Source organism: Pelodiscus sinensis, chromosome 20 (assembly GCF_052426305.1).
Source record: "Pelodiscus sinensis isolate ZL-2025 chromosome 20, ASM5242630v1, whole genome shotgun sequence".
Taxonomy (NCBI): Eukaryota; Metazoa; Chordata; order Testudines; family Trionychidae; genus Pelodiscus; species Pelodiscus sinensis.
This window is the reverse complement of record NC_143071.1, coordinates 3,302,555-3,329,059: the sequence shown is the minus strand read 5'-3', so window position 1 is coordinate 3,329,059 and position 26,505 is coordinate 3,302,555. Positions and strand designations below refer to the sequence as shown.

The 26,505-nt window shown below is 71.3% G+C and overlaps 1 protein-coding gene across 7 annotated transcripts in view; it reads right to left on the bottom strand.

Annotated features, from left to right (window-relative positions):
* Window positions 1-226: 226 nt before the first annotated feature.
* The window catches only part of BAHCC1 (BAH domain and coiled-coil containing 1), an 89,305-nt gene continuing 63,026 nt past the window's right edge, over window positions 227-26,505 (bottom strand). For 6 of the 7 annotated variants that reach the window (XM_089771862.1, XM_089771858.1, XM_089771859.1 and 3 more), the window contains 19 exons: window positions 25,328-25,688; window positions 23,894-24,622; window positions 22,597-22,772; window positions 21,960-22,096; window positions 21,505-21,633; window positions 17,635-17,749; window positions 16,578-16,845; window positions 14,839-14,997; window positions 14,092-14,426; window positions 13,016-13,123; window positions 12,069-12,201; window positions 11,526-11,640; window positions 11,093-11,168; window positions 10,565-10,673; window positions 5,952-6,074; window positions 5,644-5,817; window positions 4,256-5,388; window positions 3,247-3,483; window positions 227-2,502 (listed from right to left, as the gene is read on the bottom strand). In XM_089771862.1, coding sequence (XP_089627988.1) covers window positions 2,296-2,502; window positions 3,247-3,483; window positions 4,256-5,388; window positions 5,644-5,817; window positions 5,952-6,074; window positions 10,565-10,673; window positions 11,093-11,168; window positions 11,526-11,640; window positions 12,069-12,201; window positions 13,016-13,123; window positions 14,092-14,426; window positions 14,839-14,997; window positions 16,578-16,845; window positions 17,635-17,749; window positions 21,505-21,633; window positions 21,960-22,096; window positions 22,597-22,772; window positions 23,894-24,622; window positions 25,328-25,688 — 4,824 coding nt within the window. In that variant the 3' untranslated portion in view covers window positions 227-2,295. The remainder of the gene's footprint in view (window positions 2,503-3,246; window positions 3,484-4,255; window positions 5,389-5,643; window positions 5,818-5,951; window positions 6,075-10,564; window positions 10,674-11,092; window positions 11,169-11,525; window positions 11,641-12,068; window positions 12,202-13,015; window positions 13,124-14,091; window positions 14,427-14,838; window positions 14,998-16,577; window positions 16,846-17,634; window positions 17,750-21,504; window positions 21,634-21,959; window positions 22,097-22,596; window positions 22,773-23,893; window positions 24,623-25,327; window positions 25,689-26,505) is intronic. The other variant, XM_075904061.2, reaches the window with a different exon arrangement.

The window sequence follows — 26,505 nt, the reverse complement described above, 5'->3', positions numbered from 1 at the left end:
ACCGCTGTAGCTGTTCTGTTCATTCCGCCCCTCCCATGGGACAGCTGCCTCGTCACCCCCTCCCAGGCCAGGGCATTCCCAATGCTCCCCCGTACACAGCCCCCCCCATCCTCCCCTCCTCACACCCCTGCCCCCAGCCCCCCCAACACACTCCCACCCCCCAGAGTGTGGCCCGGCGGCCCCCATGGGGGGGGAAGCCCTGCCCTGCGAGGGATCGGACACCGGCAACGTTTCATATATTTATTCGTAAGCCAAGTTATCGATAGAAAAGATCCATACTAAAAGGCCTTTACATCGTCTGCTGTTCAGAAAACCGTTGTGTTTCCCCTTTTTTTGTGGTCGTTTTTAGTGTTTACATTGAAAAAAAACCTCCCAACCCCTCAGCGCGCACGGCCCTTTACACACGTACAGCGTAGCGCGGCCACGGGGAGGGGGGCCAGCCGCTGGGGGGACCGGGGGCGGTCTCGTGCTCTCCTCAGGAATCTGGGTTCCCCTGGGACCGCCAGGGAGAGCGGAGGATCCTGTCTCTGCTCTCTGAGGCTTGACACGTTCGGTCCTTTTCCTCCGGGGGGGGGGGGCGGACAGGCCAGCGCCTCCTGCCCCAGTGAGGGGCCTCTGACCCAAGGGGGCAGCAACCACAGACCGCAAAGTATTGCACGGGGGTGGGGCCGGGGGGGCACCTCAGAATACGTCAGCCCCTGTTGGGTCCCTGAGGCGACCGCCAGGCCCTGGGGCAATTTGGGGGCTCGGGGACAGCTGGTTCTTGGTGTGGTTGGGGGAGGGGGTGCCTGCGCAGTGGGGCTGTTCCCCTGAGCCACCACGGGCCACCCGCAGCCCAGCTGCCAGAGCAGGCGCCGGCCAGCACAGGGGCCTTCTCCGGGCATCCCTGTGGCTCCCAGCATGGCCCTGTGGGGGGACCCAGCGGGGGGGAGGGGGAGAGGTGCTTTGGTTTGTCTGCAAGAAGCCACCCACTTGCCCAGGCGACAGGATCCGAGCAGGGCACAAGACCCCACTCCTGGCTGGCTCAGCCCCACCCGTCCTGGGCACCTCCCTGGAATGCCCCAATCCCCTTGCCCGGGCAGCCCAGCAGGGGTCTGCCGAGCCCCCCTTGCCGGAGCTGCAGGCCGAGGGCACCCGGAAAGAGACATCCCAGCCCCTGCCCAGGGCATGGGGGCAGCCCTGACCCATGGGCAGTGCTGGGTCCGGCCAGGCCCCTGCACCCTTTCCTGCTGGGCGAGTTTGGTTTAATGGATTACGAGGATTCAGTAAAGAGGTTTGGGGCCGCCTGGACACAGCAGGGGAGCGGCTGCGGTGCTGTTGGGTTTTGCCTTGTCGGGCCCGCGCCCCCCCATCTGAACGCCTCCGTGCCCCCCCTGGAGCCCCACCCTTGTCCTTTAACCGGGGCGCTGGCGCGGCTGGGAGACGCCCGGCCCGGCCTCCTGCTTGTGCGCGGGGTGGGTGCATGCGGAGCAGCAGGTCTGTGCGTGTGGCGGCTGCATGCGTGGGCCCGCCTGGCGGCTGCGTGGGCCCGGCGGGCGCGTCTGGCTCCCGAGGGAAGCAGGCTGTGACGGTGGGATTTCGCCGAGCGTGGCTTGGCCTTGCTGCCCTAGAATAATATATATACTCTGTGTTCCCCGCCACAGGGCTCGTGGCCCTCGACAGCACGCCGGGGTCGCCAGCATCCGAATCCGAATAATATTACTACACCGAAGGCCCGAGGGAGCGCACCCTGGGCGGGGGCTATATTACAGTCTGGCCAGGCCGGCACCACCCTGTCGCGGGCTGAGCACGCCCAGGCCCTCCCTATGTACAGAAATCCCCGGCTGTCCTTGTCGGGCTGAGGGCAAACAGTGCATTGCAACCCCTGTGGTCCGTCGGGTTCTCCGCTTTCCATAAAACTTCCCAGAAGAAATACAATATTTACACGAGAAATAAATAGAATAATACACCTGATTTCTGCTTTACCTGCTGGCAAACAGTCCGAGGTACTAGGGACAGTATGGCTTGAATTCAAATCGCTCCGCGCCTGCCAACGGGAAGGGGAGCTGCGTGCAGGGCTCCAGCGAGCCAGGCTGGCTCTACCCCGTGGCCGGGATCCGGGCCGCTGCTCCGCGGAAGCTGCCGCTGGGGGGTTTGCATAATTACCGGGCCCGGCTCCAACCAGCGGAGGTGACGCCTCCCGCGGCTAGCCCACCCAGAGAGGGGAGGCCAAAGGCCCCAGCGTGCCCGGTTCCCAGCGCCTTCCCTGCGGTGCCGGTGGGTGGCCGGTGGTGGGTGGTTCCGCCCCCGGCGGGGTCAGCACAGGATGGGGACGCCGTCGGCAGTCACCAGCCGGCCCGTGGTGGGGTCGTAGGTCCCTGCTAGGTAATAGAGGTCCTGCCGGTCCTGGTACTTCTTGCTCCGGGTCAGCTGCTCGTAGTGCTCACGCCCCACCACCTGGCACTTGTGAGAGATGGTCTGCACGTCGTTCTCGTCCTCGTGGCACGACTGGTACAGCGCGTTCTGCGGGCAGAGGCCGGGCCCCGGCGCGTCAGCTCTGGCCGTGCTGCCCCAGCCCCTGCAGGCGTGGGGCCAGCCTGCTCTCAACGCAGCCTGCGGGTGCTCCCGCGAGGCTCGGGGAAGGGGCCCTCCGGCAACCCGTCTGGCCGCCCGGCGACTGCGTCTCGTGCCCCCTGCCCATCCTGCGCCCGTCGGCTCAGCACGTCCCATGCCTGGCCGCCCAGCAACTGTCTTCTGTTCCCTGCCCCAGCTCCAAGCCTGGCTGCCCAGCGCCCCCACACCCAGGCTCCAGGCCCGGCCCCCCCACACCCAGGCTCCAGGCCCCGCCCCCCCCATGCCCAGGCTCCGGGCCCGGCATCCCCATGCCCAGTACCCCCACGCCAAGGCTCTGGGCTCGGCCCCCCCCCCCCCCACACCCAGGCTCCAGGCCCCGCCCCCCCCATGCCCAGGCTCCGGGCCCGGCATCCCCATGCCCAGTACCCCCACGCCCAGGCTCCAGGCCCGGCCCCCCCCCCCCATGCCCAGGCTCCAGGCCTGGCATCCCCATGCCCAGGCTCCAGGCCCGGCATCCCCATGCCCAGTACCCCCACGCCCAGGCTCCAGGCCCGGCCCCCCCCATGCCCAGGCTCCAGGCCTGGCATCCCCATGCCCAGTACTCCCACGCCCAGGCTCCGGGCTCGGCCCCCCCCCACGCCCAGACTCCGGGCCTGGCCCCCCCACGCCCAGACTCCGGGCCTGGCCCCTCACCTTGCCGTCGCTCTGCCGCTTGCCCAGCTTGGTCTCCTCGGGGTGGTAGAACCACTTCACCTTCACCACCATGTTGCTCCCCCACGACTCCCACATGCTCTCGATGCGGCCGATGTAGGGCAGGTGGGGCCGGCCGGCTGAGAGGAAGACGGCGCAGTCGCCAATGCGCAGCGTCTCCTTGCCCCGCACGATGGCCTTGTAGAACAGCTTGCGGGCCTTGCCTTTCATGCCCCGTCTCTGCGAGGGGCAGACGCAGTCAGGGCCCAGCCCCCGGCCCCATGCTGGCCTCCCCGGCACGGGCAGGAGGCGCTAACAGCAGCCCGGCCGGCCTGGCAGGATTGGGGGGGGCTGTAGAGAGCCGGCTGCTCCAGGCCCCCTGCAGCCAGTCCATCGTGGGGGTGCCAGCCTGTTCCAGCAGCTCCCTGATCCAACACAGCCCTGTTCAGGGCGTGCCCGGCCCCTTGCCCAATGGCCCCCACTGGCACCGCTCTAGCAAGAAAGGGACGAGTCCACCAGCCCTACCCCGAGGCTCCTCTGGGGGCGGGGCCAGAAGACCCAGGGGCGGGGCCAGATGTACATGAGAGTGGGGCCAGATTACCCAGAGGTGTGGCGTACCTGGGGGTGGGGCCAAATGTACCCGGGGGTGTGGCTAGATATTTCCAGGGTGAAAGAGGCCAGATGTACTTGGGGAGAAGGTCAGAGACACTTGGGGGTGTGTCCAGATGTAGCTGGTGGCGGGCCCACACGTTCCCAGAGGCGGGGCCAGACGTACTTGGGGGCGGGGCCAGACGTACTTGGGGGTGGAGCTAGAGGTAGGCAGGGTTGGGACCACACATTCCCAAAGGCGGGGACAGACGTACTTGGGGGCGGGGCCAGACGTACTTGGGGGCGGGGCTAGAAGTACAGGGGCAGCGCTGGACACACCCAGAGTGGACAGGGCCAGATGCACTTGCGGGGGAAGACACCCGGGGGCGGGGCCTCCCGTACCCGGGGGCGGGGCCAGACCTACCTGGGTGGGGTTCCCCGACCACTTCCAGAGCTGCCGCGCTGGCAGGAAAGCGGAGATCTTTGGCCGATTTTCCACCGACGGCAGCCGCTGCCTCCGGGAGAACTCTTTGGCTTTGGAGAAGCTCAGGGCCTCCTTGCGCTTGAGCTTGGCCTTGGCGCTGGCGGCGGCGGCCTTGGCGAGGAAGCAGCGCTGGGAGGCGCTGCTCTTGGTGCGCAGGGCCTGGGACTGCGCCAGCAGGGTGGGCACGGGGTGGGTGAGGCAGGTCTGCAGCAGCAGGGCCGAGGCCTCCTCGTCGGAGCTGTAGGAGGAGTCCTCGTTGTCGGAGGAGCAGAGGCTGGAGGTGGAGCCGGAGCCGGAGGAGGAGGAGGTGGAGGAGCCGGAGGAGGAGGAGGAGACCGTGAGGCGCGTCAGGAAGCGCGAGGGCACGCTGGCGCCCAGCCCGCCGGCCTCCTCGTCCTCGTCGGAGTAGGAGCTGGGGCAGTCGCTGTCGCAGTTCAGGGCGTAGTCGGCCTGGCCCCCGTACTTGCGCAGAGCCAGCCCCATGGGCAGCTGGTGCAGGGGGGCCCGCCCCTTCCTGTCCTTGCCCACCAGAGCTGGGTGGGCGTAGCTGTGAGGGGGGAGAGGCCGCTCCAGCTTGGGCCCGAAGCCCTTCTCGCCCATCAGCAGGGCCTTGCAGTTCTTGTTCTTGGGGGAGGTCACGCCCTCGTGGTCCAGCTTGACCAGGTACTCGCTGCCCGGCTTCCTCCTGCCCCCCTTGCCGCCCTCCGCCTCCAGCCGCTCCGCCTTCTTGGCCCGCAGGAGCTTCTGGGCGCCGGGCAGCCCCAGGCCGGCGCCGGCGCCGAAGGAGGCGTAGGAGCTGGCGATCCGGCTGAAGGAGTCGGAGCCGAAGCCGTTGCCGAAGACGGGGGCGGCCACGCTGTGCACGGGGAAGAGGGCCTCCTTGGCCCGCGCTTTCTTGCTGCTGCCGTTGAGCGGGAAGAAGTTCTGCAGCACGGCTGGGTTCTTGCTGGCCGCCTTCCGCTTGGTCTGGGCCACCGCCGACCAGCTGAGCAGGGGGCTGCCCCGCCGGCCCAGGAAGTGATCGGCCGGCGGCAGTGCCTTGGCAGCCAGGCCCAGGGCGTCGGCTTTACCTGCTGGGGAGCGAAACAGCCGGGTCAGGGCAGGGGCCGAAGGCGCTGGCTGGAGAGAGGCCTGACGCCGGGGGGGGGGGGTGCGGCGCCCACGGTGCAGCTCTGCCAGCCCCGCCCTGGGATCCACCCTCCTGGCTCTGGCGGGGCCCCTCTCCCGACCTGCAGCTCCCTGCCGGGCCAGTCCCCTGCCAGGTGGACTTTTCCCTCCGGTGCTAGGGCCCCCTGGCCTGCGAATTCCCAGCCCTCGGCTCCGCCTACCGGCTTTCTCTTTGCTAGCGGCCTTCTTGCTGGTGCTCTTGGCCGGCTCGGGGCCGTCACGCCCGTCCGTGCACAGGCTGGGGGCCGCCTCGCTGGGAGGGGGGGCCTCGCTGGAGGACCGCTTTGTCCGACGGCAGGTGCTGGAGACCAGCAGGGCCGGGGAGGGCTCCGTGCCTGTAACCACAGCCAGCGTCAGGGCCGGGGAGACCTGCGCCTGCCGCCAACAGGCAGCGTCCTGGCCCAGCCCCCGGCCGTGCGCGGTGAGTGCAGACCCCGCCCTCTCCCCCGGGCCCTGCTGGGCGGCTCACACTGGATCTGGTAGTCCGGGGGCAGCAGGCGGATGTTGGACACCGAGATGTGGCCCGTGTCCCCGTCATCGAACTCCACCACCACCGAGTCCAGGTCTTCCTCCTCCTCGTCGCTGGAGGGACCTGGGGGGACCTGCTGTCAGGGTGTGTGGGGGGGGGAGCCCCAGCGCCACCTCCTCCCCCCCTGAGCAGGGCCCCGGAGCGGCCGTGAACTGCGCCAGCATCCTGGCCCGACCCCCCCAAACGTCCCCTCCCCCCGGCGCATGCACCCGCATCCCGGCCCGACCCCCCCAAACGTCCCCTCCCCCCGGCGCATGAACCCGCATCCCGGCCCGACCCCCCCAAACGTCCCCTCCCCCCGGCGCATGCACCCGCATCCCGGCCCGACCCCCCCAAACGTCCCCTCCCCCCGGCGCATGCACCCGCATCCCGGCCCGACCCCCCCAAACGTCCCCTCCCCCCGGCGCATGCACCCGCATCCCGGCCCGACCCCCCCAAACGTCCCCTCCCCCCGGCGCATGAACCCGCATCCCGGCCTGACCCCCCCAAACGTCCCCTCCCCCCGGCGCATGAACCCGCATCCCGGCCTGACCCCCCCAAACGTCCCCTCCCCCCGGCGCATGAACCCGCATCCTGGCCTGACCCCCCCAAACGTCCCCTTCTCCCCGGCGCATGAACCCGCATCCCGGCCTGACCCCCCCAAACGTCCCCTCCCCCCGGCGCATGAACCCGCATCCCGGCCCGACCCCCCCAAACGTCCCCTCCCCCCGGCGCATGAACCCACATCCCGGCCCGACCCCCCCAAACGTCCCCTCCCCCCGGCGCATGCACCCGCATCCCGGCCTGACCCCCCCAAACGTCCCCTCCCCCCGGCGCATGCACCCGCATCCTGGCCCGACCCCCCCAAACGTCCCCTCCCCCCGCGCATGAACCCGCATCCCGGCCCGACCTTCCCAAACGTCCTCTCCCCCCGGCGCATGCACCCGCATCCTGGCCCGACCCCCCCAAACGTCCCCTCCCCCCTGCGCATGCACCCGCATCCCGGCCTGACCCCCCCAAACGTCCCCTCCCCCCGGCGCATGAACCCGCATCCCGGCCCGACCCCCCCAAACGTCCTCTCCCCCCGGCGCATGCACCCGCATCCCGGCCCGACCCCCCCAAACGTCCCCTCCCCCCGGCGCATGCACCCTCATCCCGGCCCGACCCCCCCAAACGTCCCCTCCCCCCTGCGCATGCACCCGCATCCCGGCCCGACCCCCCCAAACATCCTCTCCCCCCGGCGCATGCACCCGCATCCTGGCCTGACCCCCCCAAACGTCCCCTCCCCCCGGCGCATGAACCCGCATCCCGGCCCGACCCCCCCAAACGTCCCCTCCCCCCGGCGCATGAACCCGCATCCCGGCCCGACCCCCCCAAACGTCCCCTCCCCCCGGCGCATGAACCCGCATCCCGGCCCGACCCCCCCAAACGTCCCTCCCCCCGGCGCATGCACCCGCATCCCGGCCCGACCCCCCCAAACGTCCCCTCCCCCCGGCGCATGCACCCGCATCCCGGCCCGACCCCCCCAAACGTCCCCTCCCCCCGGCGCATGCACCCGCATCCCGGCCCGACCCCCCCAAACGTCCCCTCCCCCCGGCGCATGAACCCGCATCCCGGCCTGACCCCCCCAAACGTCCCCTCCCCCCGGCGCATGAACCCGCATCCCGGCCTGACCCCCCCAAACGTCCCCTCCCCCCGGCGCATGAACCCGCATCCTGGCCTGACCCCCCCAAACGTCCCCTTCTCCCCGGCGCATGAACCCGCATCCCGGCCTGACCCCCCCAAACGTCCCCTCCCCCCGGCGCATGAACCCGCATCCCGGCCCAACCCCCCCAAACGTCCCCTCCCCCCGGCGCATGATCCCACATCCCGGCCCGACCCCCCCAAACGTCCCCTCCCCCCGGCGCATGCACCCGCATCCCGGCCTGACCCCCCCAAACGTCCCCTCCCCCCGGCGCATGCACCCGCATCCTGGCCCGACCCCCCCAAACGTCCCCTCCCCCCTGCGCATGAACCCGCATCCCGGCCCGACCTTCCCAAACGTCCTCTCCCCCCGGCGCATGCACCCGCATCCTGGCCCGACCCCCCCAAACGTCCCCTCCCCCCTGCGCATGAACCCGCATCCCGGCCCGACCTTCCCAAACGTCCTCTCCCCCCGGCGCATGCACCCTCATCCCGGCCCGACCCCCCCAAACGTCCCCTCCCCCCTGCGCATGCACCCGCATCCCGGCCTGACCCCCCCAAACGTCCCCTCCCCCCGGCGCATGAACCCGCATCCCGGCCCGACCCCCCCAAACGTCCTCTCCCCCCGGCGCATGCACCCGCATCCCGGCCCGACCCCCCCAAACGTCCCCTCCCCCCGGCGCATGCACCCTCATCCCGGCCCGACCCCCCCAAACGTCCCCTCCCCCCTGCGCATGCACCCGCATCCCGGCCCGACCCCCCCAAACATCCTCTCCCCCCGGCGCATGCACCCGCATCCTGGCCTGACCCCCCCAAACGTCCCCTCCCCCCGGCGCATGAACCCGCATCCCGGCCCGACCCCCCCAAACGTCCCCTCCCCCCGGCGCATGAACCCGCATCCCGGCCCGACCCCCCCAAACGTCCCCTCCCCCCGGCGCATGAACCCGCATCCCGGCCCGACCCCCCCAAACGTCCTCTCCCCCCGGCGCATGCACCCGCATCCCGGCCCGACCCCCCCAAACGTCCCCTCCCCCCGGCGCATGCACCCGCATCCCGGCCCGACCCCCCCAAACGTCCCCTCCCCCCGGCGCATGCACCCGCATCCCGGCCCGACCCCCCCAAACGTCCCCTCCCCCCGGCGCATGAACCCGCATCCCGGCCTGACCCCCCCAAACGTCCCCTCCCCCCGGCGCATGAACCCGCATCCCGGCCTGACCCCCCCAAACGTCCCCTCCCCCCGGCGCATGAACCCGCATCCTGGCCTGACCCCCCCAAACGTCCCCTTCTCCCCGGCGCATGAACCCGCATCCCGGCCTGACCCCCCCAAACGTCCCCTCCCCCCGGCGCATGAACCCGCATCCCGGCCCAACCCCCCCAAACGTCCCCTCCCCCCGGCGCATGAACCCACATCCCGGCCCGACCCCCCCAAACGTCCCCTCCCCCCGGCGCATGCACCCGCATCCCGGCCTGACCCCCCCAAACGTCCCCTCCCCCCGGCGCATGCACCCGCATCCTGGCCCGACCCCCCCAAACGTCCCCTCCCCCCTGCGCATGAACCCGCATCCCGGCCCGACCTTCCCAAACGTCCTCTCCCCCCGGCGCATGCACCCGCATCCTGGCCCGACCCCCCCAAACGTCCCCTCCCCCCTGCGCATGAACCCGCATCCCGGCCCGACCTTCCCAAACGTCCTCTCCCCCCGGCGCATGCACCCTCATCCCGGCCCGACCCCCCCAAACGTCCCCTCCCCCCTGCGCATGCACCCGCATCCCGGCCTGACCCCCCCAAACGTCCCCTCCCCCCGGCGCATGAACCCGCATCCCGGCCCGACCCCCCCAAACGTCCTCTCCCCCCGGCGCATGCACCCGCATCCCGGCCCGACCCCCCCAAACGTCCCCTCCCCCCGGCGCATGCACCCTCATCCCGGCCCGACCCCCCCAAACGTCCCCTCCCCCCTGCGCATGCACCCGCATCCCGGCCCGACCCCCCCAAACATCCTCTCCCCCCGGCGCATGCACCCGCATCCTGGCCTGACCCCCCCAAACGTCCCCTCCCCCCGGCGCATGAACCCGCATCCCGGCCCGACCCCCCCAAACGTCCTCTCCCCCCGGCGCATGCACCCGCATCCCGGCCCGACCCCCCCAAACGTCCTCTCCCCCCGGCGCATGCACCCGCATCCTGGCCTGACCCCCCCAAACGTCCCCTCCCCCCGGCGCATGAACCCGCATCCCGGCCCGACCCCCCCAAACGTCCCCTCCCCCCGGCGCATGAACCCGCATCCCGGCCCGACCCCCCCAAACGTCCCCTCCCCCCGGCGCATGAACCCGCATCCCGGCCCGACCCCCCCAAACGTCCTCTCCCCCCGGCGCATGCACCCGCATCCCGGCCTGACCCCCCCAAACGTCCTCTCCCCCCGGCGCATGCACCCGCATCCTGGCCTGACCCCCCCAAACGTCCCCTCCCCCCGGCGCATGAACCCGCATCCCGGCCCGACCCCCCCAAACGTCCTCTCCCCCCGGCGCATGCACCCGCATCCTGGCCTGACCCCCCCAAACGTCCCCTCCCCCCGGCGCATGAACCCGCATCCCGGCCCGACCCCCCCAAACGTCCTCTCCCCCCGGCGCATGCACCCGCATCCTGGCCTGACCCCCCCAAACGTCCCCTCCCCCCGGCGCATGCACCCGCATCCTGGCCTGAACCCCCCAAACATCCCCTCCCCCCGGCGCATGCACCCTCATCCCGGCCCGACCCCCCAAACGTCCCTTCCCCCAGGGCATGCACCACATCCCACCTGCCCCGCCCCACGGCCCCAATCGCCCAAGCGTCCCCTCCTCCAGCGCATGCACCCGCATCCCGGCCTGCACCCTCTCAGCCCAGGCCCTGCGACTCCCACCCTGCACGACGTTCCCTGGGTAGAGGCAGCGGGACTTCTGGCTCCAGTACGCGCAGACCCTGGCGCCCGGCGGGAGGTGGTGGCTGGTCTGGGGTCTGACGTCCAGCACCTGGAAGGAGACAGGAGCACGTGTCAGCGGGGATCGCCGCAGGGCCGGCCCACGGGGCAGGAAAAGGAGCGCCTGTCCCCCCCTGGCAGGGGCTCTGCTGGGTGAGTCCGGCTGTACTCCAGCCCCACGCCCCCGGGCACCCCCAGTGGCACAGATGTGTTCCCCTTCTGCCTGGGGCCCCGCGCTGCCGTCCTGGCCCGGCTCCCATCCCTGCGCTGGCCCCGGCACGCCGGGCGTGCTTGCCCGTGTTTGCCTTGGCCGGGCGCTCGCCAGCCCTCCCTTCCTGCCCGCGCTTTGAAGGCTGCCCTGCCCGCCCTGCCCAGCTGGCTGGGACCTTCCGATTGTCTGAGGCAGGGTGTTCCCCTCCCCAGGGCGCGGGGCCAAGCTGGCTGTTTACCCACGGTGAGCAGCGCACTTACAGCTTCCTGCAGGAGCTGCTCCAGCGAGTAGATCCGCTGCCGGTTTCCTCTCTCCCCCTCGATCACCACGCTGTAGCTGCGCAGGGGACAAAGGGGTCAGGCCAGTGCCCCTGGGCTTCCGGAGTGCGCCCCGCCGGGGAGGGGGGGGGATGTCCGGCCCCGCGGGCCCCGGAGCCCAGAGTGCGGCTCTGCTGGCGGGATTCGGCTGCAGGGACGGCCGGGGAGCCCAAGAGAGGGGGGCAGGGCCAAGGGCGGGGGGTGGGCTCCCTTTGCAGCCCAGGAGCTACGCCAAAGAGCGATCGCGCCCTTGGACTCTGCAGGGGAGAAGAGCCAACGGGGCCCCGAGAAGGCAGCCCCTCCTGGCCGCTGGCAGGGGCAGTCTGTCCGTCTGCTCCTCCTGGGCCCCCCGGCCCCTTCCCTGCATGGCCCTTACATGTCCGGAGGCTGCAGGGTCTTGACGCTGCCGGCGTAGAGCAAGCTGTCCTCCTTGGGGATGAGCACGCGCAGGCCGTCCCGCAGGTCCTCCTTGTGGATGGTGCAGACGTGCGCTGGGGGAGAACACAGGGTGTGAGCCGCTGCCCCAGGGTCGCTCACACGCCGCGTGGCCCCTCCCGTGACTTAGGGGGGTGGAGCGCACTCGCTGGCTGCTGGGGGCTGGGCACGGGAAGCCGGCTCTGGTCAGCGGGCGCCGAAACGGGACGCGCTATGCCTCCCCCCCCGGGACCCTGTCCCACCCTGCTCCAAGGATCCCAGAGACGAGAGTGGATTGAGCCCCACAGCCCTGCTCTTAACCATGGGGAAACTGAGGCACGGCGTGGGGAAGCCACACAAAGCCAGGCAAGGACCCAGGAGTCCGGACGTGGGGGCCTTGGCCCCGACTCCTCTGCCCTGAGCCCTCCGAGCGGTGTGTCTTCATCCCATGCCCCAGGCAATGCCATCCCCCCCCCCCACTGGGGGCCTGGCAGCCTGAGCTCACCGTGGGCTGTGCCCTGCCCTGCCCCCCGCCGTGGGCTCGCCTCCTCCTCCGAGAAGCTGCTGTTGTCGTCAAACTCAAAGTCGTCCTCCACGGCGAAGCTCTCGAGCAGCTTGCTGACCGCCCGCCCCTTGCACTGCGGGGACAGGGGCCGGGGCCGTGAGCAGCCAGGCCTGCGCAGTGCAGGGCCGCCAGGGAGCCGCTCGGCCCAGGCCCCAGCCAAGTCGCCTGGGGGCTCGGCCAGGCCCTGAACCCGGGTCGCACCTGACAGCACCAGCGGGGAGGTGGCAGAGGTGGGGGAGGGGTTGCTGCGGCGGGGGCTGGGCTGGCAGAGGTGGGGGAGGGGTTGCCGTGGCGGGGGCTGGGCTGGCAGAGGTGGGGGAGGGGTTGCTGCGGCAGGGCTGGGCTGGCAGAGGTGGGGGAGGGGTTGCCGTGGCAGGGGCTGGGCTGGCAGAGGTGGGGGAGGGGTTGCTGCGGCGGGGCTGGGCTGGCAGAGGTGGGGGAGGGGTTGCCGTGGTGGGGGCTGGCAGAGGTGGAGGAGGGGTTGCCGTGGCAGGGGCTGGGCTGGCAGAGGTGGGGGAGGGGTTGCCGCGGCGGGGGCTGGGCTGGCAGAGATGGGGGAGGGGTTGCCGCGGCGGGGGCTGGGCTGGCAGAGGTGGGGGAGGGGTTGCCGTGGCGGGGGCTGGGCTGGCAGAGGTGGGGGAGGGGTTGCCGCGGCGGGGGCTGGGCTGGCAGAGGTGGGGGAGGGGTTGCCGCAGCGGGGGCTGGGCTGGCAGAGGTGGGGGAGGGGTTGCCGCGGCGGGGGCTGGGCTGGCAGAGGTGGGGGAGGGGTTGCCGTGGCGGGGGCTGGGCTGGCAGAGGTGGGGGAGGGGTTGCCGCGGCGGGGGCTGGGCTGGCAGAGGTGGGGGAGGGGTTGCTGGGGCGGGGGCAGGGCTGCCTGACTCATTTACCTGTTTGGTGGCCACCTTGCTCTTCACCTTGGCCAGCTTCTTGCCTTTGCTGAGGATGCTTTTGGCGTTCCTGGGCGAGAGGGCCAGGGCCAGCGCCCCGTTCTTCCGCTGCCAGGCAGGAGGCAGAGTTTACTGCCCAGCTGGCTCCTGCCCGCGCCTGGCCCGCACACCCTGGGGCTACAGCCCAGAGACCCCCAACCACCGCCACAGGCCCCTGCCCTGCACCGTGCAACGCCCCCCAACCCTGCTCACTCCCCCGCAGGAGCCCCTCACCCCTCCCAACTGCAGAGACCCCGCCCCCCGCACTCACCCCCAGGAGGCCCCCCCCAGCACTGACCCACAGGCGGCCCCGCCCCCAGCACTCGCCCGTAGAAGGCCCTGCCCCCCAGCACTCACTCGTAGAAGGCCCCGCCCCCAGCACTCGCCCATAGAAGGCCCCGCCCCCCAGCACTCACTCGTAGAAGGCCCTGCCCCCAGCACTCGCCCATAGAAGGCCCCGCCCCCCAGCACTCACTCGTAGAAGGCCCCGCCCCCAGCACTCGCCCATAGAAGGCCCCGCCCCCCAGCACTCACTCGTAGAAGGCCCCGCCCCCCGGCACTCGCCCATAGAAGGCCCCGCCCCTAGCACTCACTCGTAGAAGGCCCCGCCCCCAGCACTCGCCCATAGAAGGCCCCGCCCCCCGGCACTCGCCCATAGAAGGCCCCGCCCCCAGCACTCGCCCATAGAAGGCCCCGCCCCCCGGCACTCGCCCATAGAAGACCCCGCCCCCCGGCACTCGCCCATAGAAGGCCCCGCCCCCAGCACTCGCCCATAGAAGGCCCCGCCCCCGGCACTCGCCCATAGAAGGCCCCGCCCCCAGCACTCGCCCATAGAAGGCCCCGCCCCCCGGCACTCGCCCATAGAAGGCCCCGCCCCCCGGCACTCGCCCATAGAAGGCCCCGCCCCCAGCACTCGCCCATAGAAGGCCCCGCCCCCCGGCACTCGCCCATAGAAGGCCCCGCCCCCCGGCACTCGCCCATAGAAGACCCCGCCCCCCAGCACTCGCCCATAGAAGACCCCGCCCCCCAGCACTCACCCGCAGAGCCGACTGCAGGACCTTGCTCTTGCGGGTGGCTTTCTTCAGACGCTCGCTGGAAATCTTCGCCCCGTCCTCCCTGGGTGCAAACTGCCTGGCGGTGCCGGGGAAGGGGCTGTCGCCAGGGGCCAGGCTGCCCGCGCTGGACTGCACCAGCTGCCGCAGGCTCTCCTTGGGCTTCCCCTTTAGCTTCTTCTTGGCGGCCCCCTCGCAGGCCCCCGTCTTCCTCCTGGCGGGCACCTTCTCCAGCTTCCCCGGGCCCGGCTCCACGTCGGGCTTGCCCGGGCGCCGTCTGATCTTGACTTCGCCCTCTGGGCTGGAGATTCGACAAGGCCCTGCAGGGCGAGAGGGGAGGGACGGGCGGCTTAGGCCAGGGGTCCCGGCGACTGCCAGCCTGTGCCCGCCCTGCCCCCCGAGCATGCCACGGAGCACAGGCCCAGCGCCGGCTCGCGGGCCAGCATCCTTGGGCACCCGCAAGGGACGCGGGGACTCCTGGACAGGTGTCCCCAGCCTGATGTGGCCCCCTCCACTAGGCGGTGACCCTGCTCCTGGCGCCCGGGGCGCTGCCCTGCTCTGACCCCCGTGTCCATGGGGGCAGCTGCCGAGCACAGCCCCTGCCTTCGCTGCGTATCTGCAGTGGTGTCCGCACGAGCCAAAGGCAGCTCCGCCTTCACGGGTCTGCGCCCGCGGCCCCCTGCGCCTGGCACCTGCCGACCCCCGGTACCCGCGGCCTGCCTTTCCCGTTACCTAGCAACCCCTGCCTTTCCTTTTTCTTCTTCGCCTTCTGATTGGCCTCCATCTTCACCACCGAGGACGGGGAGGGCCCGACCACGGCGGGGGGCGCCGAGGGGGGCAGGGTCTCGTCAGGCGACAGGGCGGCGCTGTCCTCACTCTCGGAGTCTGCGTCTGCAGGGGGAGAGAGGGGCAGGAGGGATTGCAGGGGTGGGCACTGAGCAAGGGGCCTGTCTCTACCCAGCCCCCCTCTCCGCTGTGCCCAGGCTGCCCTGCCTGGCCCTGGAAGCCTGGGTACATCCTGAGGGCAGGACATGGGGAGAGGCCTGGGGCCCAGGGAGCTCCAGCCACAGCATCCATGGGGCCTGCGGCAATCTCCTCTACTGCCCCAGGCACGGGTCCCACAGCAACCCCCCGCTGCAGGCCCTGCCCCGGCTTCGCCCTCTTGTCTGAAGCCCCTCCCCTGAGCGTGAGCTGGGGGATTACCGGGGGGCCTGGCATGGGGCGGCTCCCCTCTGGTACTCACCGCGGCGGTGGGAGTCGGAGCGACTCGGCAGCCTGGTCCACCCCGCCTCACCGCCCATCCTGCTGTGCTCCGCTTCCCGGCAGCTGTGGGCCGCAAGGCGCCACGGCCCCAGGGCGCTCCGGGTCCCACCGCCGCAGTGAAGCCAAGTGCAACGGGCCAGGAGAGGGCGGGGGAGTGTGTGTGTGTGTGTGTGTGTGCGGGGGGGGGGGACCCCTTCTGCTGCCCCACACCAGGCACCTCGGTAATCTCTGGGCCATGCTAGGCCCTGCCCAAACAACGGGTGAAGCAGCCACCAAAAGGGGGGCCTAGGAAGTCCTATGGAGGGGACAGTTCTGCCTGGGATCCCCTGGAAGGGTCGGGCGCAGGGCTGGGACCCCCCTTCTCTGGGTGGCCCCCCCAGACAGGAGCAGAGCCATGCTGGCCAGGGCGGGGGAGGTTTGCTGCAGCCAGGCACTGCTGGGGCCGGCACAAAGCCTTGGATTTCCTCCTCTTATCTGGCCTTCCCATGTCGCTGCCCCTTCACCCGGGGCCCAGGGAGGGCGCTCCCCAGAGAGGGCACCTCCTTCCCCTTCCCAGCGAGCACTTCCTGCCCCCGCTTCCTCCTGCCTGCATCCTGCCCCTCTCTTTGTTCTGCCGGACCAAAGGGCTCTTGGGCAGAGGAAGCCGAGGCTTTTTCCCACTCTTGTGTCAGGGCCTGGCGGGCCGATAACCCTGCCCGGCAGCGCTGGGTCGCCCCAGGGCCGCAGGAACCCGCCCGGCTTGGCTATTTTTACATTTGTAAAGTCCCACAGAACTTCCTCCGTCCGCCAGGTGGAGGCCTGCCCGCCCCTCCCCTAGCGCTCAGCGCCGTGCGTGCCCCCAGCCCCGGGGAGCTCCCTGCCCAGGGCCGGTGCTAAGCAATTAAAAAGCAAAAAAAAAAAATACCGGACAAAAAAGGTTGGGGAGTAACCAGGGAAACCTGGGGGGAGGGTTCGAGAGGTGGGGCCGAAATGCGGCTCTGGCAGCGGCCCCAGGCGAGCGCCCGGCTCACCCGCCCCTAAGACCGGCTCTGTCCCTGCCCCACACCCGAGAGCCTGCAGGGAGCGCTGTGGAGCGGGAACAACCCGCGGCAGCCGCCCTGTGTCGCTTCCCTCCCCGGGGGCCCGCCCGGAGCAGCGAGGGCCCCTCTGCAGCAGATGAGGGGGCGCAGCCCTAGAGCCATGGCCCGGGCCCTCCCCCACTCCAGTACCTGCGCCGGCTGCCCCCGGGCTGGGCGTGGCTTTGAAGTGAGCCGGGTCCTGCGGCGGGTACTTGGGCGAGGCGGCGGCTTTGGCGCTCTTGGCCCTGGAGAGTTTCTTCTGGATCCGGCTGCCAGGGCTGGGCTCTTTCCTGCGGAAGGGGCTGATGCCCGCCGGGAGCCCTTTGCTCTTCACTTTCTGCTTCAGCTGCGAGACCTTGTGAGCCACCTTGGAGGCCAGTTTGCTCTGGGAGCTGCTCTTCTTGCACCGCACCTTGTCCTGCGCGGGCCGGAGACAGCACAGGCCTCAGCGGCCACCCGCCACTGCCCCCCGCCCGGCAGCCGCGGCTTCTCCTGCCCCGCAGTGCCGGAGGAGCTGGGCTTTCCAGCAGCGCTAGGACCCTGGCCCCAGCACTGCTCCGGAGCCACCTCTCGGGGGACCAGGCATTTGGTTTCCGATCAGGATGCTACAAATCCGGCCAGGGGCGCAGCAGGGCTAAGCCGGGCTCCCTGCCTGCTGCCCACCGGGCTCCCGGAAGCATCGGCTTGTTCCCCCTCCGGCTCCACACGCTGCCCCCACCTCACGCGCCGGCTCTGTAGCGCCCATTGGCTGGGAACGGTGGCCAATGGGAGCTGCGGGTGGCGCCGGCGGACGGGCAGAGCGCAGAGGCCACCTGGCCATGCCTGTGTAGGAGCCGAAGGAGGGACGTACCGCTGCCTCCGGGAGCTGCTCGACGTAAGCACCGCCCGGAGCCGGCATCTGAGTCCCCCCCACCCTCTGAACCCCTCGGCCACACCTCACACCCCCATCCCAACCCCCTGCCCCACCCCAGAGCCTCCTCCCAAACCCACTCCAGAGCCCGCACCCCCAGCCCAGAGCCTGCACCCCAAAACCCCCAGCTCTGGCCCCAGCCCATAGCCCAAACCCCCTGAGCCTGCCCGTGAGTGAGGTGCCAGGCTCTGGGCTGGGCTTTGCCCCCAGATGGGGCTCGGCACCAGTTCATTGCTCTGCTCCCTGAGCTGGCCGGGGGGCCATTCCCAGGGCCGGCGGCCGGCAGCGGGCACTCACCTGGGCGCCCTTCAGGCTGCTGTAGGCTGCCTCGGCCATCCTGCTCCGCTTCTTCTTGGGCTCCCCCTCGCTCCGCAGCTCCGCGCACAGCAGGGACAGGCTGGTCTTCACGGCCCTGGGAGCAGGGACAACGGCCTCAGGGCACCGGGCATGCAGAGCCGCTGGGACGTGGCCTTGTTCCAGACACCCGCCCAACCCAGCCAGGAACCAGCCCTCCTGCCCCGCCCTACCCAGCCAGGAACCTGCCCCCTTTGCCCTGCCAGGAACCTGCCCTCCTGCCCCGCTTCACCGGGCCAGGAACCCGCCCCCTCTGCCCTGCCAGGACCCTGCCCTCCTGCCCCGCCTCTTGCCCCACCCCACTGAGCCAGGAACCCGCCCCCTCTGCCCTGCCAGGAACCTGCCCTCCTGCCCCGCCCCACCGGGCCAGGAACCCGCCCCCTCTGCCCTGCCAGGAACCTGCCCTCCTGCCCCGCCTCTTACCCCACCCTACCCAGCCAGGAACCTGCCCTCCTGCCCCGCCTCTTACCCCATCCTACCCAGCCAGGAACCTGCCCTCCTGCCCCGCCTCCAGCCCCGGCCCGCCAGGCACCCACCGTGCCTCCAGCCCCACCTTGCTGGGAGCCCTGTCCTGCTGGCCCAGGAACGGTAGCCCCCCGCCAGCCCAATATCAGCCCCGCCCCCCAGGACCCTCAGCAAAGCACTGACCCAGGAGCGCCCCCAGCTCCCCACGGCCACTGAGCCCGGAGCCCTGGGCAGCACCTTGAACTACCCCAGCACTAGGCAGCTGAGGGGGGTGGGGGGTTTACATCTCCCCCACTCCAGCCCCTTTGCCCAGAGCCACATTCTAGGGAGCTAGGGCCCAGGGCACGCAGCTAGAGATGGGCCAGGCCTGTGCTGAGCACAGAACCAGAGCGACTCCAAAGTCCCGCCCTGGCCTGCCGGCTGAACAGGGCGCTGGGTTCTTGTCCCACCGAGGTAACAGGCGCCTAGTCCCCGGGTCGCCCCGTGCCTCAGTTTCCCACTGCATCGAATGGGGCCTTTGAAACGGCAACGTGTTACCTTCAGCTGCCCCGGCCCCGCCCGCTTCCTTCCCTGGCAGGTGTATTATCGGGGGGATGGGCTGCATGGGGATCCCCCCGCCACACAATGCAGGCTGCAGCTGGGGCAGGCCGTATCCACCCCCCCTCCCCACCCTGCATCTGCTCCTCCGCGGGGCGCTGGGGAGGGGGCGTCCTCTCCCTGGCACATTCCTGGGCTTCTCGTGCCTCCCTGACACATTCCTCCGAGAGCGGGAGGCGGGGGGGGGGAGGGGGGCGCTTCATGGACAATCACCCCTTTCACCAAACACGAATTGCCGTCCCCAGCTGTCAGGGCGCTTTCTGGGCACGGGGCTGGCAGGGCGCCGGCCGTTCTCACGTGGGGCTGGCCTGGCTCACGGGGGGGGGGAAGGGGAGGACCCCCCCCGACTGAGGGAGCGGCACAGGTGCTGCCCCCCCCCGCCCGGGCTGGGGGCTTTTCTTACTGGCTAATTGCCAGAGTCGTTAGAGTGCGTGAAACCAGGCATGGCCGGGGAGCAGCAGCTGGGCACAAGCTGGGGGGGGGGGGGGGGCGGGAGGCAGTTCACAAACGGAGCCAGTTCCAGGGAGCGGCACGCACAGACCCCCCCGCCCCTCCCCCACCTGTCCCCACTGCGCAATCAGCCTGGGCCCCCACCTTTTGACCTGGTGCCCAGCGTCTGCGGCTCTGCCGGGGGGGGGGGGGGGGGGAAGCCCCGGCTAAGCACAGAGAATTGTTCACAGGGGAGGAACAGGCCTGGGGCCCATGAGCCACCCCGGAAGGGATGGGGCCGTGAGGAGGTTCCCCGGCCCAAGGCCGTGGCTCTGCTCCGGGGAGCGCCGGGCTTTGGGAGGCGTCTGCGCAGCCGGCTCCGGGGGAGCTGGAGGAGGCAGGAATGTCTGTGATAGGACGAGGGCCAAAGGGCCGGAGCCGCAGCTGCTGGAGGAATTCGCGCGCCGGGCTGTGGCCAGGCTCCCAGACGGGGTGCACAGGGAGGGGCAGATTCCCCAGGGCGCCAGGCTGTGCGCAGCGCATGTGCCGGGGCGTGCCAGTGAGAAGACGCACGTGTGCACGGGGTCACGAGCAGCGTGCGAGCCGGTGGGCTGTCGCCACGATGGGCCCAGAGCACATGGGTGTGCAGCCCCCAGAAAGGCTGGGCGTGAGTGTGCAAACTGGGGTGCGTGTGTGTGAGGCTCTGTACAACAGGAGCCAAGTAAAGCGCTGGGTGATGGTGCCTGTGTGTGTGCACTGACGCACACCGTGTCCCTGTGAGGATGAACGTGTGAATGCGCGTGCACGGGAAAGCATGTGCGTGAGCAGGCGTGTGCACGAGTGTGCCTGGGAGAGCGCACGTGCTTGTGCGTGCACACGGGCGGCAGGAACAGGTCTGGGTGCGAGCCCTGCCCGGGGAAACGGCCCGGCCCCACATGGCGGCTGTCTCGGCAACGCCAGGAAAGCAGACAGGCCAGAGACTCAGGCCTTGCGCCAGGGGAGGGATGCGGCCAGATCTGGAGCTGGGAAGGAATTCCAGTCCCCTGGCCTGGGTCCCACCCAGGCGTTTGCTGCCCCCTTCCCCACAGCCCGGGTAGCCCTGGCCCGGTGTCTGGGGCAAGGGTGGGCATGCCCTTTGCCCCAGCCGCTAGAGGAGACAGACCTCGGTGGGGCTGGCAGCCGGGGCGCCATGGGGCACGCTGGCGATGCCCACGGCGCAGCGTGCGGTGTCTGACCAGGACCCTCCTCCCAGCAAGCTAGTCGCGGGCTGGTTTCCCAAGAGCTACTGGAAGCTGCAGAGCTCTGAGGAGGGGCGACCGGGGGGCAGAGGGCGGATTTCTCCTCTTTCCCCTGGACTGGGGGAAAGGCGCAAACCCGGTTGCCCAAATAACCCAGGAGAATTCCCATCAGCCATATGGTCGAGCCATGTTGCAACCCTAAGCCAACACGAACGGCTTTTTTCTGTAACTCTAACCTTCACTCCATTTGCTAATGTTTTGTGACATAAAACCTCGAGATTAATTTTTTTCCTCTGTCTTAATTGAAGGAACCATTTAGTACAGATTTAACTATTATTACCAAATCATCAGGATTGATGCTCTGCGCGCACACACTCCAATCATGTTTGGACTAGCTCGGAGGATTTATGCAAATGGGCCTGCCGGGAGAGGCAATTTGTAGCCGAGAAGGACAATTATACAGGGCCCGGGAGTGCGGGAATGACTGTGCCGGGCGGCTAATGGATAATAATAAAGCGCCAGCAGCAATGAACAGCGCTGCAGCGTGACCAATGACTTTATACAGCGCAGATAAAGAGGCTTTTATGCAACGCTGCCTTCCCCGTCCAAGGGGGGGGCTCCCCGGGACTGTGCCGGCAAGTCGGGTCCGCTGCGCTGGGCGACGGGGCGGGAGGGAGCACAAGGCGCGCAGCGGAAGGGGGGGACCGGCCGTGCCGCCGGCCCCACGGGGAGCCTGATGCGCCCGGCCAATGGCCCGTCATCTGGGGCAGAGGCGCTGCGAGGCAAGGGAGATGCAGGCAGCCAACTGAGGGCACCGGGCCGAGGCCCTGGCACCCCCAGGGCAGTGCCCAGCGCTCGGCTGCTGCCCACCACGGAGCTGGGGGTCTGGCAGCCGGAGCTTCTCAGACCTGGTGCTGAGACAGCCAAGCGGGGGTGTCCCGCCGGGAGTGGGAACGAGCCCCCCCGCTCTCCCAAGCCACCAGGCAATGTACCCAGCACCCCCCTGGCATCAGCGCCTGGGGCTTCCTCAGGCCACGCCACCCCCAGCAGCCGGCGTAGCCCACAACCCCGCAGCCTCACTCACTTGACTTTCCGGCCGTCCGCCCTGCTGAGCGCATTGCTGGGCCGCAGGGCGCCGAGCGTGCTGGAGTGCTTCCGTTTCCTCGGCCGCCCTGGGCCGCGCCGCGCCGGGCTCCGCGAGCTCTCGTCGTGCCTGCGGGCAGCAGCCAAAACCACAGTGAGGCCAGGAGGCCCCCGCTCTGGAACTCGCCCCCCCCCCCCCGCAGTCTGCACCGGGCTCAGCCTGGGCTCGAGTGTCCAACGCAGGCTGAGAACGGCTGCAAACTCGTCACACCGGTGACCTCACTGCCCCACTGCTATTCCGGGTTCTGCCTAGGGAGGGTGCTCCGACACCTCCTGGGACACAGCAGAGGCCTCGGGGGACCCCTCTTCTCTCCTCCCCGATACCCCATCCCTCCCCGCTCCCTGCAGCTGCTGCGGGAGGCGCCGGGCTCCGAGGCGGGTGTCGGGGGCACGTACTCGTGGTCGTGCCGGCGCTGCAGTTTCACCAGCTCTCGTTGCTTCTCCTTGTAGCGACGCTGCAGCTCCGCCAGCCGCACCCTCATCTCCACCTCCTGCGTGTCCAGCTGCTCGATGGCGGCCTTCAGGGGGCAGACCTGGGGGCAGGCCCGGCGTCAGCAGGGGAAGGAGAGCCAAGGGCCTGCCCGCCCAGCTCCCTTCGCTGGCACCGCCAGCCTGGCACCTCTCCTGTGCCTGAACCGGCCCGTGGAGCCCCGCGGAGCTTCGGGCGACTGGGGAGAGGAGCCCAGGCATGTGCCCCTTTCAGCTGGGACGGTCCCCCTCCGCCAGAGGCAACGGAGCACCCATCTGCTGGGGATGGGCCACCCCACCCAGCCACCAGGTCCCCTGGCTCCGGTTCCTAACAGGGCACGGCACCTGGGCCCCGCAGGGAACTGCCTGGCGGGGAGCCTGGAGTCCCCACGTGCCAGAGAATGCGCCTAGCTCTGGGGGGTGGTAGGAGCCAGGCAGGGCCCTGGGCAACCAACAGACTAAGCGTGGGAGGGGGCCAAGGGCCCCAGAGGCCAAAGTGGGGCTGGGGGGCGAGCACGGGGCTCCCAGGAGCAGAGACAGGCGGGGGGCCGGGGCTGGCACTCACGGGTTTGCTTTTGGGGGTCCAGGTGTATTTCCGCCGCAGGCCCCGTGTGCGGGGGGGCAGGGGGGCTGCCAGGGGGCTGAGGCAGGGCGGGCTGAGCTCCTCGCCGGCCGCCTCCACCAGGGCTGCGATGGTCGCCAGGCTCCGGAGGTTGACAGCCACCAAGTCTTCATCCTCCCCTGCCGGGAGCAGACAGGTCAGGGGAGGGGGAGCTGCCCCGGCCCCACAGCGGGGACCATCCCGCGCCCCCAGCCTCACAGGCCCCCTGGGCTCATCAGCTAACGACCCCCACGAGCCACCCCCGCCCAGTGCCTGCTGGCGCGCCCTGAGCCCGGGACCAGAACCTCTGCCATCGCCATCGGCTGCCACAGCTCCTGGCTCCCCGCCCGTGCACGCGGCGCTGGGAGGGTCTGCAAGCCCCAGCGATCCAGCCGCAGGGAAATCCACGGGGATGCCAAGTACCTTGGCCAGAGGGTCCTGGCAGCTGCTGGGAAGGGGCGGGGGGGGGGGGTTTGTTCCAGGCCAAAGGGCATGGGCTGGCAGGCAGGAAGGAGGGGCAGGGTCCCATGGGTGCAGATGGGGCGGAGGGGGGCAGAATCCCACAGGTGCGGCTGGGTGGGGCAGGGTCCTGGGAGTGCGGCTGGGTGCAGAGGGGGCAGAATCCTGCAGGTGCAAGCCTGGTGCCACCCCTGCCCCGCCCCCACCGGGCGATGCCGCCCTGCCCTGCCCCCACCGGGCGATGCCACCCTGCCCCGCCCCCACCGGGCGATGCCACCCTGCCCCGCCCTTGCCGGGCGATGCCACCCTGCCCCACCCCCACTGGGCGATGCCGCCCTGCCCCGCCCCCACCGGGCGATGCCGCCCCCCCACCGGGCGATGCCACCCGCCCCGCCCCCGCCGGGCGATGCCACCCTGCCCTGCCCCCACCGGGCGATGCCACCCTGCCCCGCCCCCACCGGGCGATGCCACCCTGCCCTGCCCCCGCCGGGCGATGCCACCCTGCCCTGCCCCCACCGGGCGATGCCACCCGCCCCGCCCCCACCGGGAGATGCCGCCCTGCCCCCACCGGGCGATGCCACCCCTGCCCCGCCCCCACCGGGCAATGCCACCCTGCCCCCACCGGGCGATGCTGCCCCCCCCCCCCACCGGGCGATGCCGCCCCCCCCCCGCCCCCGCCGGGCGATGCCGCCCCCCCCCGCCCTCGCCGGGCGATGCCGCCCCCGCCCCGCCCCCACCAGGCAATGCTGCCCCCCCGCCCTCGCCGGGCAATGCCGCCCCCGCCCCGCCCAGAGCTCCTTACCTTGCGTGGCGGCGTCGCACCTCTGCCGCTGGAGCTCCAGGTCGGCCAGCTCGCTGAGCAGGGCGATGCCGGGGACGCCTGAGCGGCAGGGGCAGGGCGAGGGGGGGCCGGCGGGGGGGGTCCCGCCAGCCGGGCTCAGGGCAGGCAGGTCTCCCAAGTCGATGCCCGCGATGACCAGGGCGTCCAGCCCGCTCAGAGGGGCCCGGAGGAGGCGCAGGGCGTCGCCCTCCTGCTCCTCGCCGCAGGCGGCCTCCCAGCCCGCTGCCTCGCCGGCCTCCTCCCGGCCCGCGCCCCCCAGGGCCTTCGGGGCGGGGCCTGCCGGGGCCCCCAGCTGCTCCTCCAGACCCCCGCTCTCCTCCAGAGCTCCCTGAGCCGAAGCCAAGCCAGGCCCCCCCAGCACTGGGCCGTAGGGGGGCTCTCCCAGCTCCTCTGCGGCTGCCCCAGGCAGCTCCCCGGAGGCCTGCCCCGGGGGGAGGAGGAGGTGGTGGTGGGAGAGATGCTGGCCCAGGGGCTCAGGCGCGACCCCCTGGGCCACCCGCTCCTCCAGCAGGGCCGGGGCGGGGGGGCAGCGCGGCTCCTCGGCGGGGGGGAACGTCCGGGACTGCTCGGGCTCGGCTGCCGGGGCGACGCTTTGCATAGTGTTGGGGTCGGCCGGCTCGGCGGCGTGCACGGCCAGCGGCGAGGCGTAGCCCATGCTGACGGCCGGGAAGCCGTAGCCCAGCGGGAGGTCTGTGGGGCAAGGCGGCACCGTCAGGAGAGGGGCCCGCGCGCCCCCCAGCGCCAGCCCGGGCAGGGGCTCTGACCTCCGCTGCTCGCCTCAGTCGGGGGGCTCCCTCCCTCGAGGCCTAGCCTGGATGTTGTGTCCCCCATTGCCCCGGGGCCCCCCCAGCCAGTCAGAGGGGCCTGGAGAGCCCCAGCCCCGAGGTGCCAGGGCCCACACGGCTGCTTGGTCGGTGCCCCCCCAGTCACACCACAGAGGGTGCAGGGGAAGCTCGATACGCCCCTCAGGCTGCTCCCCACCAGAGCTCCCAGCCCCCCTGCATCCCCCGGCTCGGCTGCCCCCCGGTACTCAGGGAGCCCATGATGGCTGGGGCCAGACCTCCAGCGGGCATCAACTGGCCAAGCTGGGCATTGGCCCCTCTCCCTGGCCTGGCACCGGTCGCCCCATGGGGGGCCGCCCGGGATGGGGAGGCTCTGGCCTTGCTGATGCCCCTCCTCCTGCCCCCTTTGACTGACGTCTCCCCACCCCCACCCCACCAGGGCCACCCTCCTGCCCCCGAGGATCCTGAGCTGCCAGCATCTCCCCGGGCCTTGCCACCGCGGCGCCCAGCTGCTGTCCTGGCCACGCTGGAGCCTCAGAGACCCGGCTCCCCGCCCCACGGCCAGCGCCAGGCCTCAGCCATTCCCACCCCCCCGTCCCGGCACGCTCCCCACCTGGCTCCAGCGACTTGGGGTAGCCCCGGGCAGGCTGCCCCTCCGCCCGCTTGTCTTCCGCTTCGCTGCCCTTGGAGCTGGGCGCCGGGCCGGGGCTGGCAGGCGGGGAGCGCGGGGCCACGGCCGAGCTGGGCGCCGGGCAGGCGGGTAAAGTGCAGGGGGCGGCGGGGTGCGCCGAGGGGCATTTCGAGGGGTGCCGCAGGGCGGGCGAGTGGCAGCAGGGCGAGAGCTTGGCAGGGCAGGGGGCCGGCGAGGAGAGGCCCTTGGTGGGGGGCGTTAAGGCAACTGGTTTGTGGTTCAGCTTGAGGGGCTTCTCGGGGCCCAGCTCCTCCAGCTCAGCAGGCTGCTCCTCCGCCTTCCGCTGTGGGGCATGGACATGGGTCAGCCCCGGACAGCCCAGCCCCACGGCCCAGCCCCACAGACCAGCCCCATGGGTCAGCCCCGGACAGACCAGCCCCACGGCCCAGCCCCGGACAGCCCAGCCCCACGGCCCAGCCCCATGGGTCAGCCCCGGACAGCCCAGCCCCATGGCCCAGCCCCACAGACCAGCCCCACGGGTCAGCCCCGGACAGACCAGCCCCACGGCCCAGCCCCACAGACCCAGCCCCATGGGTCAGCCCCGGACAGACCAGCCCCACGGCCCAGCCCCGGACAGACCAGCCCCACGGCCCAGCCCCATGGGTCAGCCCCGGACAGACCAGCCCCACGGCCCAGCCCCACAGACCCAGCCCCATGGGTCAGCCCCGGACAGACCAGCCCAACGGCCCAGCCCCGGACAGCCCAGCCCCACGAGTCAGCCCCAGACAGACCAGCCCCACAGCCCAGCCCCAGACAGACCAGCCCCATGGGCCAGCCCTGGACAGACCAGCCCCACGGCCCAGCCCCAGACAGGTCACCCCACAGCCCAGCCCCAGACAGACCAGCCCCACGGTCCAGCCCCACAGCCCAGGCCCACAGCCCAGCCCCGGACAGACCAGCCCCACGGTCCAGCCCCACAGCCCAGCCCCGGACAGACCAGCCCCACGGTCCAGCCCCACAGCCCAGGCCCACAGCCCAGCCCCGGACAGACCAGCCCCACGGTCCAGCCCCAGACAGACCAGCCCCACAGCCCAGCCCCAGACAGACCAGCCCCGGACAGACCAGCCCCACGGTCCAGCCCCAGACAGACCAGCCCCACA